The 16944-nt window shown below is 38.4% G+C and overlaps 1 protein-coding gene across 1 annotated transcript; it reads left to right on the top strand.

Annotated features, from left to right (window-relative positions):
- Positions 1-3361: 3361 nt before the first annotated feature.
- LOC140946217 (uncharacterized) lies at positions 3362-16448 on the top strand. Its single transcript, XM_073395300.1, has 2 exons — positions 3362-8350; positions 15863-16448. Exons 1-2 carry the CDS (start codon positions 3385-3387, stop codon positions 15922-15924), a joined length of 5028 nt encoding a protein of 1675 aa, XP_073251401.1. The 5' UTR covers positions 3362-3384; the 3' UTR covers positions 15925-16448.
- The last annotated feature ends 496 nt before the right edge of the window (positions 16449-16944 follow it).

A 16944-nucleotide genomic window follows, 5' to 3' on the forward strand; every position in this document is an offset into this window, starting at 1 on the left:
CTGTCATTATACAGCATTCTTGTCCAGCACGCGTGCAATGACCACGCTTGGCTGACTTCCGGATGCTCATCGAGATATGATAATTTAGTATAAGAAAATAGAAGGGATTCCCGTGGCTTGCATTAAACCTATGAAAAAATGATATTTTTTTAATAGTAAGTAGATTTAGTGTGTAGCACTTCTTGATTTTTTTGCAAAGGCACAAGAAGCACGAGAATTGATTAAAAATGGTGAGTTAAACCTCTATGTATCACGCGATAGCCTGTCTCACTGTACCAAAATTATCATATTCGGAAGTCAGCCAAGCGCGGTCATTGCACGCGTGCTGGACAAGAATGCTGGATAATGACAGACTAGAAACAATAGACAACTCCCAAAGCACAAACTCAGCCAAAACGCTAAAAGTCTTCAATGTTTACTCAAGTTTGGGCTTATAGAAGGTAATGTCACAGTTTTTCAATGACCATGAAATTCAGAGTCCGGGTAGTTAGTTAATCAATTGTGGCCCTGAAAAAATTTGAAGGAAAAAAAACTACGAATTTTTAAGAAAATGCTTTTTTCGTGAGATTGACTCTTAAACGCTGACAAACGTCAACAAATAGCGAAAACTATAATTTCTAAATGTTTGCTTTGCTCGAAATCGCGCGCATTTACAAGGCCCTAAAGCGTTTTGCTGACTGTCAAGGACCCATCTGTTATAAGGATGCCCAAAATACAGAGATGAATCTCATAGTTTATTAGATATAATCCGTGTAAAGTTTGCTTATCATTTTCGCATAAATTATGACCTAAATTTGGAAACCGCTGAATTTCTCGAATTGTATCAATATTTCAAGAGAGTTTTCAGTTAATGTGCAGAATTCAAGTGTTTCCGTGGCATATACTTGAGTATACCTAAATACAAAGCGTAAAACTCGAGGATGGATTCGAGCTAGGATTCGAACCAGGACTTCGAACGAGGGCTTCTTTTGCTTATTACTAGAGGTTACAAAGACCGCGCAGAATTCCACCAATGAGAGCGATTCAGTTTACGCTTCACCTGCAATATTACAGACCTATGCTTCCAGCTCGACTGTAAGTAAATGTCCCGAGAACAATAGCCATTCTGTGCGATGTCTTTTAAAGTCATGAAGTGCTGCGAGTAGACACTGAGCGGTACTTGATCATAACGTATATGAATTTGTTATAAATTCACTTACCAACATTTATATTTCAAGCAGTAAATCTATCGACTTTTTTGCGGTTTGGCTGAATAACTCTCAATCTGAATAATCACAATTTTATATCCTATAGCAGCGTAATAAGCGCTGCCTTTGCCTTTAAGCAAATAGGCCAGTTGCACTAAGAGGTCACTGAGAGGCCAATGAAAACGATGAGTTGGAATCTTGCTGATGCCAAAAATTGACAGAGCACATAAAAATTATTTTACACCCAAAATTTGAGAGGAAAAGCATTTAAGGGAGATATTTTATGGCACTTTGATTTTTCAACAAAGCAGTATGATTTGTATTGGCCGCCATGTTGGAGGGCATACTCTTGCCCTCCAACATGGCGGCCAAAACTACTTTTTGCTTGTATCTTGTTAAACGTTTGATAGTTACGCTCAGATGTGCTGTAAACGTTACCACATCATCTTTTCAACATTTCCCTTGAACTTTAAGTGCAAAATTTGTGTTCTGAAAGATGTAATTCCTAATTTTAAAAACCACATTTTGGTCACGTGACCGGCTACGAACTTACTCATTTTAAGAAAATGGTTCGGGTTTGAAAAACCAAATCACTATTCTTTTGTTTAAGATATGACCCACTAATCGTTTTTCGAAGGTAAAATCGTATAACTTTTATTTTCATAAAAACGACGTCACATGACCTCTTAGTGCAAATGGCCTATTGCATCCATTCATTTCATTTCATTTCATTCATTTATTGCTTTATTCAGATATTTACAATTCTGTTTTCTAACTGCCCACAAATAGCAAAGGCTCGTCTAGGTGGGCAGTGTGTATTTAAATCAAAATACGCACTCATGGTATTATTTTAAATTAAAGGTCAACTGGGATTTGAATTTGACTTTTGAGTAATTATCAAAATTTCACCCAAAATTTCACTACTAGTGCGGAGCTCAATAACACACGCCTACACCTTACCTTTAAGTTTAATCACATCTGCCCTTTTACGAACAGCTTTGCTGTCGTGATCAGACAATAAATCGGTGTTGAAGACCTCAGTGCGGAACCTTAATAAAGCGAACACGTTTTACTAGTCCCTTCGCCCTTCGTCGTATCCATGTTCCGCTGGTGGCTAAGAACTTCTGGCTTGCTTTGTCAGCTCACCACTGCTTAGGAACGCTGCAGCCAAGGAAAGACGTTTTTCGACTTCACTTTCTTTACTTTTTAATTATGACTTGAAAAAAAAAAAAAAAGATCCTGACAGATTTCTTTGCCCTCATGTTGAACTTCAAAGAGTTTAAATGTGGAGAAGATCCTCGCTGTTAAAGACGTAACTTTATGCACTTGTGGAAAGAAAGCCTGACAAAAACGAAAAATTCAGGCTTACCAGGATTTGAAGCCTGACCTTTGCGATACCGGAGATAAAGATCGAGAAAAAGGTCAATACTAAAATTAAGGAGCTGGCCAAAATTATAAAGCACTAAATAAGATGTAATGGCAAATATTACAAACAAAAGTTAGACTGGGTATTTTAAGTAAAGATATCAAACAGAGTGGGGAATGAGTCAGGATTAAGTGAGTACCTGGGTTCGCGATTTTCAAAGCATGTGACTGAAACAGTTTTATTTTGCAGAATTTTTAACGGTAAGGTGTATGATGGTAAACAGTACGTACAAGCTAGTCTGTAAAACTATTTATTTCTATAGATATTCTACATTTGCAGATTCAACAAGTATAGAATACTAGGCCAAAGAAATGAAAGTCCAACACTTATAATCGTGACCTACCTTAGTAAATCTTACATGGAAGCTTGATTATATTGGCCAAGAAGTTTAACTGTTCACTTAAAAGATTTTAAGAATCTTGTTTCCACTTTCTTACTCTTAAAATATTTTTTTCTCAAGGTTCAGAAAAACGCGTCATGGACAACATCTCGGAGATTCTACAAACCATTCATATTGGTGCAGTCGTTGCAACTTTTCTTTTCAACAATGGACGTATTATAAAAGCAGTGGACATCTTTAACGAATGTTTGGTGCTCCTTAACGGTAAAGCCGTAGAGACAAGCAAAGAACTTACCACAAAACTTGTTATCTATGTATACGATAAACTTTTTGATGGCTATACTCTTATCTGCGATCACACCCGTGCGGTAGAATACGGTAAAAAGCTTCACGTGACACTACACAATAGTGGCCACAGAGAAGGAGAAGGGATGATATTACTTAAAATAGCGAACATCTACTATCAAACAAGCAAATACAAGGAAGCAAAACAGTTTTACGAGAAGGCACTCGGCATCATGATTCAGGCTGGAAACAATCGCATAGTTGGAACATGTTACGGAAATCTAGGAGTTGTGTTTCAATCTGTTGGTCAATATACCAAGGCTGAAGAATACCTTCAAAAAGCACTAGTGATCAGGAAAGAAATCGGTGACAAAGAAGGAGAAGCTACAGATTACGGAAATCTAGGAACTGTCTTTAAATCTGTTGGTCAATATACCAAGGCTGAAGAATACCTTCAAAAAGCACTGGTGATCAAAAAAGAAATCGGTGACAGAACAGGAGAAGCTGCAGATTACGGAAATCTAGGAACAGTGTTTCTTTCTGTTGGTCAATATACCAAGGCTCAAGAATACCTTCAAAAAGCACTAGTGATCGGGAAAGAAATCGGTAACAGAACAGGAGAAGCTGCAGATTACGGAAATCTAGGAACAGTGTTTCTTTCTGTTGGTCAATATACCAAGGCTGAAGAATACCTTCAAAAAGCACTAGTGATCAGGAAAGAAATCGGTGACAGAACAGGAGAAGCTGCAGATTACGGAAATCTAGGAACAGTGTTTCAATCTGTTGGTCAATATACCAAGGCTGAAGAATACCTTCAAAAAGCACTAGTGATCAGGAAAAAAATCGGTGACAGAAAAGGAGAAGCTACAGATTACGGAAATCTAGGAACAGTGTTTCTTTCTGTTGGTCAATATACCAAGGCTGAAGAATACCTTCAAAAAGCACTAGTGATCAGGAAAGAAATCGGTGACAAAGAAGGAGAAGCTACAGATTACGGAAATCTAGGAACTGTCTTTAAATCTGTTGGTCTATATATTAAGGCTGAAGAATACCTTCAAAAAGCACTAGTGATCAGGAAAAAAATCGGTGACAGAAAAGGAGAAGCTACAGATTACGGAAATCTAGGAACAGTGTTTCTTTCTGTTGGTCAATATACCAAGGCTGAAGAATACCTTCAAAAAGCACTAGTGATCAGGAAAGAAATCGGTGACAAAGAAGGAGAAGCTACAGATTACGGAAATCTAGGAACTGTCTTTAAATCTGTTGGTCTATATATTAAGGCTGAAGAATACCTTCAAAAAGCACTAGTGATGAGGAAAGAAATCGGTGACAGAACAGGAGAAGCTGCAGATTACGGAAATCTAGGAACAGTGTTTCTTTCTGTTGGTCAATATACCAAGGCTCAAGAATACCTTCAAAAAGCACTAGTGATCAGGAACGAAATCGGTGGCAGAACAGGAGAAGCTGCAGATTACGAAAATCTAGGAACAGTGTTTCTTTCTGTTGGTCAATATACCAAGGCTGAAGAATACCTTCAAAAAGCACTAGTGATCAGGAAAGAAATCGGTGACAGAAAAGGAGAAGCTGCAGATTACGGAAATCTAGGAGCTGTGTTTCAATCTGTTGGTCAATATACCAAGGCTGAAGAATACCTTCAAAAAGCACTAGTGATCAGGAAAGAAATCGGTGACAGAAAAGGAGAAGCTACAGATTACGGAAATCTAGGAACAGTGTTTCTTTCTGTTGGTCAATATACCAAGGCTGAAGAATACCTTCAAAAAGCACTAGTGATCAGGAAAGAGATCGGTGACAAAGAAGGAGAAGCTACAGATTACGGAAATCTAGGAACTGTCTTTAAATCTGTTGGTCTATATATTAAGGCTGAAGAATACCTTCAAAAAGCACTAGTGATCAGGAAAGAAATCGGTGACAGAACAGGAGAAGCTGCAGATTACGGAAATCTAGGAACAGTGTTTCTTTCTGTTGGTCAATATACCAAGGCTGAAGAATACCTTCAAAAAGCACTAGTGATCAGGAAAGAAATCGGTGGCAGAACAGGAGAAGCTGCAGATTACGGAAATCTAGGAACAGTGTTTCTTTCTGTTGGTCAATATACCAAGGCTGAAGAATACCTTCAAAAAGCACTAGTGATCAGGAAAGAAATCGGTGACAGAAAAGGGGAAGCTACAGATTACGGAAATCTAGGAACAGTGTTTCTTTCTGTTGGTCAATATACCAAGGCTGAAGAATACCTTCAAAAAGCACTAGCGATCAGGAAAGAAATCGGTGACAGAAAAGGAGAAGCTACAGATTACGGAAATCTAGGAGCTGTGTTTCAATCTGTTGGTCAATATACCAAGGCTGAAGAATACCTTCAAAAAGCACTAGTGATCAGGAAAAAAATCGGTGACAGAAAAGGAGAAGCTACAGATTACGGAAATCTAGGAACTTTGTTTCGTGTTGTTGGTCAATATACCAAGGCTGAAGAATACCTTCAAAAAGCACTAGTGATCAAGAAAGAAATCGGTGACAAAGAAGGAGAAGCTACAGCTTACGGAAATCTAGGAACTGTGTTTCTTTCTGTTGGTCAATATACCAAGGCTGAAGAATACGTTGAAAAAGCACTAGTGATCAGGAAAGAAATCGGTGACAGAACAGGAGAAGCTGCAGATTACGGAAATCTAGGAACTGTGTTTCGTGCTGTTGGTCAATATACCAAGGCTGAAGAATACCTTCAAAAAGCACTAGTGATCAGGAAAGAAATCGGTGACAGAACAGGAGAAGCTACAGCTTACGGAAATCTAGGAACAGTGTTTCGTGCTGTTGGTCAATATACCAAGGCTGAAGAATACCTTCAAAAAGCACTAGTGATCAGGAAAGAAATCGGTGACAAAAAAGGAGAAGCTACAGATTACGGAAATCTAGGAACTGTCCTTAAATCTGTTAGTCAATATACCAAGGCTGAAGAATACCTTCAAAAAGCACTAGTGATCAAGAAAGAAATCGGTGACAAAGAAGGAGAAGCTACAGATTACGGAAATCTAGGAACTGTGTTTCGTGCCGTTGGTCAATATACCAAGGCTGAAGAATACCTTCAAAAAGCACTAGTGATCACGAAAGAAATCGGTGACAAAGAAGGAGAAGCTGCAGATTACGGAAATCTAGGAACTGTGTTTTTATCTGTTGGTCAATATACCAAGGCTGAAGAATACCTTCAAAAAGCACTAGTGATCAGGAAAGAAATCGGTGACAAAGAAGGAGAAGCTGCAGATTACGGAAATCTAGGAACTGTGTTTTTATTTGTTGGTCAATATACCAAGGCTGAAGAATACGTTCAAAAAGCACTAGTGATCAGGAAAGAAATCGGTGACAGAAAAGAAGAAGCTGCAGATTACGAAAATCTAGGAGCTGTGTTTCAATCTGTTGGTCAATATACCAAGGCTGAAGAATACCTTCAAAAAGCACTAGTGATCAGGAAAGAAATCGGTGACAAAGCTGGTGTTGGAGCTTTATACTTAAAGCTTGGAAAACTTTGTCGAGAATTTCAGCTTAATGCGAAGAGTCAAGAATTTGCTAATAAAGCACTGGAGATAAGTTACGAAATAGGGGACATCGAAATGCAGTTTAACAGCCACCTTACCATTGCTTTAAACGCGTTAGTGGCCGGAGGAATCACAACTGAGGTTCGGCGAAATCTTTATGAGAGCATTCAGAAGTGCGAAGAAATGCATGACTTTTTAAGTGTGAAAAATCAATTCAAAATCTCATTTTTTGATAAGCATGTGTCCCCTTACCGTCTTCTTTGTAGGTTGTTGATTGCTACAGACAGTTATTATGAAGCTCTGTACGTTGCCGAGCTCGGACGGTCCAGAGCACTGACAGACGTACTATCGGAAAAGTACTCTGTGGATAAAGGGGTATCAGTCAACCCACAGTCATGGATTGGTATTGAGAACATCATGAACAAAAATGCACTTAGTTCTTGTCTTTTTGTTTCCTGCTTTGATCATAATATGTGTTTTTGGATCCTCAAGCCAAACAAAACAATAAATTTTCGACAAAAGACACTTCAAGAAAGTGCAGATAAAGTGTTTGGAAATCAGAAATTTGGTGGCTCTCCTGATTTACGTCAAGACCAATGCGAAGATCGATCATTGTTTTCATGTGTAAGCTCCCCGCCATCATGCAAACCATCTCAGAGTGACAGCTTCGAATCTTTGCGTCTTATAGAAGAAGAGGAAGACGAAAATCACGACTCTCAACCTTTAACCCTTGCTGATGGTTACAACATGATAGTCACTCCTGTAGTTGACTTACTCCAAGAATCAGAAATCATTATTGTACCGGATAACTTGTTGTATCCAATTCCTTTTGCTGCTTTAATGGATGATAATGGAAAGTATTTATCGGATACTTTCAGGATTCGTATTGTCCCTTCCTTGACGACTCTTAAGTTGATTCAGCTCAGTCCAGTAGACTACCATAGTAAAACCGGTGCACTGATCGTAGGAGAGCCAGAGGTTAGTGACGTATACTACCAAGGAAAACTTCTACAGTTAAACTCATTGCCTTGGGCCAGAAAGGAAGCAGAGATGATTGGGCGACTGCTCGGTGTTCAACCGTTGCTTGGAAGAGATGCAACTAAGGAGGCAGTCCTGAAAAGCATGCATTCAGTAAGTCTCATTCACTTCGCTGCTCATGGTTATGCTGAACGTGGAGAAATAGCTCTTTCCCCTTTAAGCTGCTGCGGAACTCCAAACGAAGAAGACTACTTATTGACGATGGCTGAAATTTCACAAATTCGACTAACAGCCAAGCTGGTTGTCCTTAGCTGCTGTCATAGTGCAAGTGGTCAGATAAAGGCTGAAGGAGTTGTTGGAATCGCTCGAGCATTTCTAGCATCGGGTGCACGCGCCGTGTTGGCGGTACTGTGGGCTGTAGAGGACGAAGCTACCATGTGGTTTATGAATCGTTTTTACGAGCACCTTGTTCATGGTGAAAGTGCAAGTGAATCTCTTCACCAGGCCATGAAGTCGATGAGAGAGAATCACTTTTCTGACGTCATGCAGTGGGCACCCTTTATGCTGATTGGAGATGATGTAGCGTTCAAAGGTTTGTATTTGATGTCAATTTGACTTTTTTTTTTAGCTATTTTTATTCAAAATATGTGAAATGAATGTTCGTGACAACGCAATATTTTGAAAAATATTGTTAAGGGAGTTATACTGAGTGTTGTTAGTTTCTTTCTTTATTATTTTTAATTTTTATTTCTTTCTTTCTTTTTTTTTTTCTTTATTCTTTATTATATTTATTGTCTTTTCGAACCCTGTTCATGGAAGTGAGGCAACTGGAGAGAAGGTCGAATTTTATTTTTCGATTTTCATGGAATATTTAGTAAAGCATGCTCCGATAACCAACTAAAATGAAAATGTAAAAAAAGATAGTTGAGATTCCAAAAAAAACATACGAAAACAATTTGAGTCATAGAGAAGAGAAGTAGGTGTCAACACACTTTTTCTTGGGGGTGTACCTGATGAAAGACAAAAACGTAGCTTTTTCCAGGCCAGCCAGTTCCAAATTGAGAAAGCGTGATAAGGAAAATAAACGCCACCGCCCTCCTTTTCTTAGATTCACGCGCTCATATTTTTGCACGCCTTTCACCGCGTCATCCCTACTATCTGAGAGCCTGGAACAGGCTATAAAAACGCTGCATGTATTTTTTAGTCTTAAAACAGATTCATCCTCAGGGAACCAGAGACAGCCTAGAGGGTATAAGTACTAATTACCGGTGGGCCAGAGTTTAAAAGCAGACGGAAAGATTCCTTGGACACTTAATCTTTCCCAAGCAGCTGCAGGAGCATTTAATTTTCCAACTTCTCTTTTATGCAGATATTTTTCTGGCAAACGAGCTAAAGTCAACTCCCTTGTCGTTTTCGTGTGTTCTTAAAAGGAGGGTTTTTGTCATTAATAGTCTCTTTTATGATGCTTGTTTCGCGGAGAAGTCGCAAGATTTAATATTCCCCCAAGAAAGTATTTCATTCGATTCAATTGGGTTTTACAACACGTTTCGCTTTACTTCTCTTCGTGGTCGCGATTTTGTACCGGAAGAGATGGCTGATATTTTGGGCAACCATTGGCCGGGCTGCTCGGGCTGCAAGGTATAGCATGGTTGGCTTGATATCAATCTCCTGCTTCAAGATATAATCTAATCAGTATGCAAACAGCAAACGAAGGAAATTAAAAGAAAGTAAAATATTCTCACTGCATACATAATTAGCCAGTGACGCGGGAATTTAGTAACTCCTTTAAATTCCGTCGTGTTGGGCCTTCGCGCTGATGGTATGATGCATTGCGGCCCTTGGTTAAAATTGCCTTTTTTGCCCGCTTCTTGGCTAGTTCAACGAGGTTCAGTGGAAGTGATGACTTAGAAGTTTCGCCCCTCCCACCTCCCCTGGTGGTGGCTAACATCTTATACCTTATAATTCGGCATGCCTATTGTCCTGGGCCCGGTTGCATAAAACGTCCGTAACAAATACGGGTACACGTACGTGCACTCGTAACTTAAGTCAGTTGCATGAAATCACTTAAGTGGTCCACTTAGGGAATTCACTTAAGTGGTTGCACTTACGATTTTCGTAAGTGTTCACTTAAGTGTCGTTTATGCAACAGAAATTGCGGGTGTTGCATAAAACTTTTTTACGGGAAAAATAGCACGTAAATTTACGGGACCTATATAGGTCCCGTATTGTCACTGTTTTTACTAAATTTAACGAGATCTTTTACTGAGAAGTGAAAAAAAAGTATTTTTCTTCGCGTAATTCGTTCTAATGCGCTTTGTTAACCTCTGATGTACACTTTTGTGAAAAAAGAAGAAGAACTATCATTTTCAGTAGATATTGAAGAAAAATAACGTTTGCATGCAAATTTCATTTTTTGAGAGGCTTAAAAGTGTTGGAAACGAATTTTACTTTCTTTACACTCACCGATGGTTAGCTTAAAAAAAAAGAGTGAATAGTTAATAAAGTACGATATCAAGGTTACGTGTGCCCTTAAGTGAGCCCGTAAGTTACCACGTAAAACAGAAACTTACGAGAGTGCTAAGTGTGTTCCATGCAACACCCGTAAGTGTACCCATAGCGGATTCGTAAGTGACCTACTTAAGTGAGCACTTAAGTGCAGGTTTTATGCAACCGGGCCCTGGCAAATGCGGTTGCCTCCCATAACTTAGTTCCCCGTGTCGGAACAACAGGTATGCAGTGCGAATATAATAAGAATCGCGTTTAAGCTGAAAGTGATACAATACGACTTTAATGAATTTTTAGCATATAAATAATTTCCTCAAAGTGTAAAGGTTTACTTGGACTGGGACTGGGCGCCAAATGGAGTAGTCGTGTTTTTTTGTCGCTCCGACGCTGCCTTGCCGTTTCACTATATCAGTTTCAGGAAATTAGCCAAATCAGCCTCAAACTATTTAGAGAATCTTTGCTTTTCCTTTCCGTTATGCCCAACGAAAAGCGAGCGAGACAAGTGGCATGCTTAAGCAGTGAAGATGAAAGAACGCCACCACATAAACATGAGGCCGGCGCCGCCATCTTGGAAAGCATACACGAAAAGCTAAAGAAGCTAGACGTGCTTGAACAAATAAACGGAAGACTGCTGAAGATTGAAAATACCGTTGGTGACATGGAAAGAGGACTTAACTCTATGACAGCAGAACTGCAGAAGGTAAAAACGGATTTAGACTCAAAAGCAGATAACGCCACTGTCGATGCGCTGAAGGATGAAATCGAAGAATCACAAAACAGGTCAAGAAGGAACAACTTAGTCTTCTACAATATACCAGAGAAAGCCGAAAAAGGAGATTGCATCTCTTTTATACAGGATTTTATTACGCAGCATATGGGCCTTGAAACGTTATGTGGCCATGTTGAGCTGGAGAGGGCACACCGCACGCCAAGCAAAACGCCTTCTGCTGGTGAAAAGGATCCCAGACCAATGCACGTCGCTTTTCTTCGATACACGGATAAGATGAAGGTACTAAGGAATGCCGCCGCTCGTCTAAAGGATAACCCGTTAAACGGAAATGCCATCGGTATAAGTGAGGATTTCGCCAAAAAAACCCAACGGCGGAGGCAAGAGCTCGTGCCCTACAGAAAGTTTCTAAAGAAGAAACTCGGAGACGACCGGAAAGTCTACATCGCATATCCTGCAATACTCAAATATGTCGATGCCAATGGCCGTCACAGAATCGTAGGAACAGAAGAACTAGCAAAACTACGCCATGAAATGGAAGAGGCAAAGAGTTAACCTAGCAACGCCGTCGGAGTGATACTGACCAACAACAACTTTAATCTCACATTCTACCCATTGTTGGAGTTAATAGAACTTCACAGGCAATGCCTTTAATTTGTTTCATAAAAGGTAATTTTCGTTTTTATGTTGTAAGTGATGTAATGTTTTCTCCAGGCTTTAGCTTAAGAAGGCTTCTGTATTGTGAAACTATTAAGATATCGATATTTATTCGTTAATATGAATAAGTTAACTTTTATTACGTTAAATGTTAGGGGTTTAAATAGTTCAAGAAAACGAAGAGCTATTTTTCGGCAACTGCACGTTAACAAGTACTCAATAATTTTCTTGCAAGAGACATATAGCTCTACTGACCAAGAAAAATTATGGAGTAACGAGTGGGGTAGTAAAGTGTACTTCTGTCATGGAAGTAAACACAGCAAAGGAGTAGCAATTCTGTTTAATCCTCGACTCAAAGTGCTAGTAGAAAATGAAATTTGTTGTGAAAACGGCAGGATTCTTATCCTGCAGTTTTCTATAGATGATCAGAAATTTATTTGTGCCAATATTTACGCACCCAATAATGATAACGCGCAAATTATATTTTTTAAACAACTTAGATCTTTACTTGAACAGTTTCCCAACGACAACATTATAGTAGGTGGCGATTTTAATTGCCCTCTTTCCAAAACCGATAAAGAAGGAGGACGTGATGTTTCGTCAAGAAGGAATGTCGCCAGCGAGATCGAGCAACTGATGTGTATTTTAGATTTGGACGACGTATGGAGAACGCTACATCCAGAAGAAAAACAATTTACTTGGCGAACATCTGACTTGAAAATAAAATGCAGATTAGATTATTGGCTAATAGCCCGTCAACTATTACAAAATTCCCCCGTGCAGAAATGTGAAATCAAGCACGCTGCACATTGCGATCACTCTTTACTGACGTTGGAATTGCCAATTAATGAGAAATACCCAAGAGGTCCTGGATTCTGGAAATTCAATTCCTCCCTCTTAGAAGATGATGAATATGCAGAAAAATTAATGTTTAAAATTCCGCACTTTATAAACAAGTATCAGGATCTTGAAGATCACGGACTCTTATGGGAGTTGATTAAAATGGAAATAAGGGCGTTCACAATTAGTTATTCAAAACAAAAAGCTAAAATGAAAAAAGATTATGAAAAAGATCTCGTACAGGAAGTCTCAAGACTGGGAAATATGGGTGAAAACTGCCCATCAGCAGAAGCCGTCCAGAGATACATTAAAGTTAAGAACGAATTGGATAAGATTTCCTACGACCGGGCAAGAGGAGCATGTGTGCGCTCCAAGGCCCGTTGGCATGAGTTCGGCGAACGAAGTTCGAATATTTTCTTAATCTTGAGAGACGAAATTATGAAAATAAATGCATCACCAGCCTTATACAAGAAAACGGAAGCAGTATCACGGACCCAAAGGAAATCCTAAAAGAACAAAAAAGATTTTATCAATCCTTATATTCCTCGCAAAATCCTCAAATAAACGATCCTAAATTCAAAGTGTTCTTCGATAACGACAAGGTAGAAAAGCTGAATGATGAACAAAGAAAGAACTGCGAAGGCTTGCTGACGGAGAATGAGTGCTGGAATGCTTTAAAAAGTTTCCAAAAAAACAAATCCCCTGGCAATGACGGTTTTACTGCCGAATTTTACAGCTTCTTCTGGAGTCAATTAGGCAAGATAATGGTAAACAGTTTTAATTATGGATTCCATAAAGGTGAGCTGTCAATTTCTCAAAGACAAAGCATCATACGTCTTATTCCAAAAAAGAACAAAAATTTATTGTATCTTAAAAATTGGAGACCTATTTCACTTTTAAATGTGGATTATAAGATTGCCTCTAAAGCTTTAGCTCTCAGACTAAAAAAGGTTCTATCGGCAGTTATAAATAACACACAAACTGGTTACGTAGAGGGAAGATTTATCGGTGAAAACATCAGACTTATAAGCGACATCCTCAATTTCACCGTTGACCAGGACATAGAGGGAATTGCTTTATTCATCGATTTTGAAAAAGCATTCGATAGTTTAGAATGGGAGTACCTATTTAAAGCTCTAGATACCTTTCAATTTGGACCCGACTTTAAGACTTGGGTGAAAACTCTGTACACAAACATTTCTAGCTGCATAATAAACAACGGCTTCGCCTCCGAGTCATTTACTTTAAAGAGAGGAGTAAGACAAGGCTGCCCTTTGTCTGGCTTGTTGTTCATTTTAGCCGCAGAATTACTGTCTTGCTCAATAAGAGCTGATGAACATATAAAGGGAATTCGAGTCCTAAACAAAGAAATAAAATTATCTCAATATGCCGATGACACCACCTCCTTTTGCAAAGATAAAGAGTCGCTTGGGAAACTGTTAGAGTTATTAGACCTATTTAAAGATTGCAGCGGTTTAAAGCTTAACCAAAGTAAATCTGAAGCAATGTGGCTTGGAAAAAACCCAAATAGGACTGATACACTATTCGGAGTTCAGTGGCCACAAAGGCCTATCTCCGCCTTAGGGATATCATTCTCTTACAATCTAAAACTTTGCGAACAGGAAAATTTTTCACAAAATATATGTAAAATTCAAAAGCTGTTTAATATATGGTCTCAAAGAGATCTCTCACTTTATGGCAAGATAACAATCGCCAAAACATTAGGGCTATCGAAACTTATCTTTGTAAGTTCGTGCATACATACACCGCCTCATTATATAGATATCACTAATAGATTGATTACAGATTTTGTCTGGAATAACAAGAAACCAAAGATAAAAAGGGATACTCTTATAGGTCCAAAAGAAAGAGGAGGGCTGGATTTACCAGAATTTGAGACTATATCCAAGTCGTTACAAAGTGCTTGGGTTCAAAGAATGAAGAATGGTGTAGAGGATCAGTGGATGTTAATTCCTTTATTTTATTTGAAAAATGTTGGAGGGCCATTTATTTTTGATTGTGATTATGATGTAAAATTTCTAGGCCTAAACAACTTACCAATCTTTTACGCTGATGTTCTTAACACCTGGGCGGAAGTCCGAGAGCAAACTTCGGACAATGAAATCTGTGTTGAGAATGTAATCTTATGGAATAATAAGCATATTTTAATAGACGGTAAATCAGTATATTGGAAAGAATGGCATGAAGCTGGTATACTTAGAATTAAAGACCTACTAGATGAAAAAAACAGATTCCTCACACTTAATAAGTTTCTTTTAAAAACTGGCCTCAAGGCGCCTTTTACTAAGTTATTTGGTTTAATATCAGCTATACCTTATAGATGGAAGTGCGCTTTGAGACCGGGATTTATCATGAACAATCAAGATATGGAACAAAATACAACTAAGGAAATTAACGTGGTTACTAGCAAGAAGGTGCGCAATATACTTATTCAAAGGAAATTTGTAGAACCGTTGGCTAGCCTTCGACTATGCAGGCAAGGATTGGACAGTTCCAAACTTAGTTCTATTTATATGCTTCCATTTAAAATAACTAAAGAAACAAAATTAAGCATATTTCAATATAAGATTGTTCATAATATTCTTCCACATGGGGTTCTGTTACACAGAATGAAAATCGTAAACTCTCCTCTCTGCATACATTGTGATTCCCTAGAAACGCTCTCCCATATGCTAGTTAACTGTATAGTAATTCAAAAGTTTTGGTTTGAAGTAATTAGCTGGTGGAAAACTCACAGTGGTGAATGTTTGCTATTTGATGACTTAAGTATAATGTATGGCTATAATCCCGAAGATCCTAAAAGGCAAATCCTTAACTATTATATCCTTCTTGGCAAGAGACATATCTTCCTGCAAAGGAGCGAAATTAAACCCCCAAGCTTTGATCACTTTCTTGAATTCGTTAAAGACAAGTTAATTGTACAAAGATCGATTTTTTATTCCAAAGGACAAAAAGAAAAATTTCTTTCACAATGGAAGCCTCTCCTCTCCTTACTGTAAATGATTATAATCTAATCTACGTATGCGTGAAGCAAGCCTGGTTGCAGTGTATGTTGTATTAATCGTTGGAATCTTAATTCTTAATTGTAATTTTTTGTAACCTTAAATTTTGTAGTGAAAGTGTTGTAAGTGATATAGTGGTAATAAAGATCTCTGTTAATAAAAAAATAATAATAATAATAATAAAAAAAAAAAAAAAAAAGGTTTACTTTGGAAAAATCTGTGTTAGAGATATTTAGTTAAAACATTTAGCGCAACGAGCAACAACTAGAAGCATGTTGATCGATGGCTAAAATAAATCGTGCAAATAATACATACGAAAGGGAACCGTGATGATTAGTTTTCCTACTTGCAGGTGCATTTGAAAAGAGCAGTTTGAGAGATGGCGAAGGTGCAACGGAAACAAAGAACTTGTAAACTAAGAGGAAACACGTCGTTTAAGTTGACAATTACTGTCACAGCTGTACATAAATGTATATACCCAGGATCTCAATGAAGTAGTCTTGTCTGAGACCCGCAAAGAGAACAGGTGATAATTGTACTTTTTAAAGCAGGCGCCATTTTGATACGTTACAGGCGAAGGTGAAGCATGAGCTGAGCGCGGAGCACAAAGGAAAAGGGGTAGGCAGGACCAGTTGGTCGTCCTCAAAATGGAGATGTCAAAGTTGTACAGACCTTCTGAACCTACGTCTACTAAATTAGTCAGGACTTGTTTCGTTCTACGTGACTTCTGCTACTCGTTATAATCCTTTGCCTACGCTTGCTGTAAATAAGCTCAATTACTTACATGTCTTACATGAACACGAGTATAACTTTGGTTTGATAAACTTTGTAAAGGTACGGATCTTGACGAACGTGATGAAATGCCAAATAGAGCTAAATAGATATCTAAGCTAAGAAAAGAGACGCAAGCGTTCTCTGGAATTAAGTGCTCTTCGCGAGTGCCACCCAACGACGGTCGCTTTCTAAATACATTGAAAACACCTTTTAGGCAATCCAGAGTGCTTTTACACCTCTAGAAATACATTCTATATCTGCTCGGTCATCTTAGGGGTGCTTGAGTCTTTTCGACATTGCAAGGGCTTCTGTATTTTTTTTCTCGAAAATGTTAGTTGCAATTAACGTATTGCGAAAGTGAGAATTTTTCTGATTCCTCTCTCCATCAGATTTTTGGATCCGAAAATAATTTTAGGTTTCCTTTTTTCTACGAAAAACAGCCTAACGTAAGGAGGGAAATGTGAAAAACTCCGCTCCGAACAGATATTTACAGAAAATCGTCGTTGGGTGCCCTAGCTTTGCGTCAAAACTATACTTACGGTATTGCTTTTAAACTGGTTTTTATTTGCCTAAGATTATTCACGATCCTAATGTTTCAGTGATTACTGTAGTGAGAGTGTTTAGCGGAAAGTTCTAAAACAATTCAGCATGATGGCGAGT

Source organism: Porites lutea, chromosome 8, assembly GCF_958299795.1.
Source record: "Porites lutea chromosome 8, jaPorLute2.1, whole genome shotgun sequence".
Lineage (NCBI taxonomy): Eukaryota > Metazoa > Cnidaria > Anthozoa > Scleractinia > Poritidae > Porites > Porites lutea.

Bases quoted from the DNA above. Each gene is read 5' to 3' on its own strand.
- LOC140946217 (XM_073395300.1), top strand. From the start codon at position 3,385: ATGATATTACTTAAAATAGCGAACATCTACTATCAAACAAGCAAATAC. The intron at 8,351-15,862 runs GTTTGTATTTGA...TCCTACTTGCAG, and splicing joins AGATGATGTAGCGTTCAAAG to GTGCATTTGAAAAGAGCAGT.